Here is a 1,147-nt window from a genome sequence, read left to right as displayed (position 1 = left end):
GATAACTAGTTGAAGCTCACATCGAGTCCGAGAGAGGTTCCTACAGTAGCAGGAAATATCACTCTTCACTCTCGAGCTATATTTTGCTTTCTTAGTTCCCAACAATATGGCCAAATCCACTTTCTTTGTCTGCCTTAACCTTTCATTACTCTTCTCTCTAGTCACAGCCACTTACTACTCAAGTTTAACCCCAACACTTTTGGGTTTTCGCGAGGAGCAGTTCACCCACCTCCACTTCTTCTTCCATGATGTCGTGACAGGCCCAAAGCCCAGCATGGTGTTTATCGCCGAGCCCAACGGGAAAGCGAAGGATGCCCTTCCGTTCGGAACCGTTGTGGCGATGGACGACCCTTTAACCGTGGGGCCCGAACAGGACTCGAAACTTGTGGGCAAGGCCCAAGGAATTTACACTTCAATATCGCAAGAAGAGATGGGACTAATGATGGTGATGACGATGGCATTCACCGATGGAGATTTCAACGGCAGCACCATCAGCGTGTTGGGGAGGAACATGATCATGAGTGAACCTGTTAGGGAAATGGCTATTGTTGGCGGCACTGGGGCTTTTCGTTTTGCACGTGGCTACGCTCAAGCCAGATTTTACTCTGTTGATTTCACCAAAGGAGACGCTATCGTGGAATACGACGTATTCGTGAACCATTATTGAGATTTACTCCTTCCGTTTCGCAATAGTTACGGAGAATTGTATTAGAAAAAAAAACTCAAAATAAATGTTATTTTAACTTACAATCATTCAATGAAATAACTTTAGTACTTTTTATTTATATTTTTTAATATCGGTAAATAGAAATTATAAATGAATTCATGATAATAAAATTATCAAATTAAACAGATTATCACAGTATAAATTAATTTTACATCATCATTTAATTATAATTAATTATGCATGAGAAATTTATTAATTTTTATGATAATTATGGTAAAATTTATATTAAATTACTGTGTAAAATTATTCTATTAAAAAACTCAAATTATTATTTTATTATATAATTATTAATTTTTCTTATTTTATATTAAAAAAACTAAAAGACGAGAATTATTACGGGGCAAAAAGAATGTTACCTTGATTTTTTCGTTGAAGATTTGTAGTATATTGAATATTCTAAATAGGTGGTTTTGAATTTTT

The 1,147-nt window shown here is 35.7% G+C and overlaps 1 protein-coding gene across 1 annotated transcript; it reads left to right on the top strand.

Annotated features, from left to right (window-relative positions):
- On the top strand, positions 1–785 carry LOC114406807 (dirigent protein 1-like). Its single transcript, XM_028369637.1, has one exon. It carries the CDS (start codon positions 107–109, stop codon positions 665–667), a length of 561 nt encoding a protein of 186 aa, XP_028225438.1. The 5' UTR covers positions 1–106; the 3' UTR covers positions 668–785.
- Positions 786–1,147: the final 362 nt, after the last annotated feature.

This window comes from Glycine soja, chromosome 3 (genome assembly GCF_004193775.1).
Source record: "Glycine soja cultivar W05 chromosome 3, ASM419377v2, whole genome shotgun sequence".
Lineage (NCBI taxonomy): Eukaryota > Viridiplantae > Streptophyta > Magnoliopsida > Fabales > Fabaceae > Glycine > Glycine soja.
This window is presented reverse-complemented; position numbering and strand designations above follow the sequence as displayed.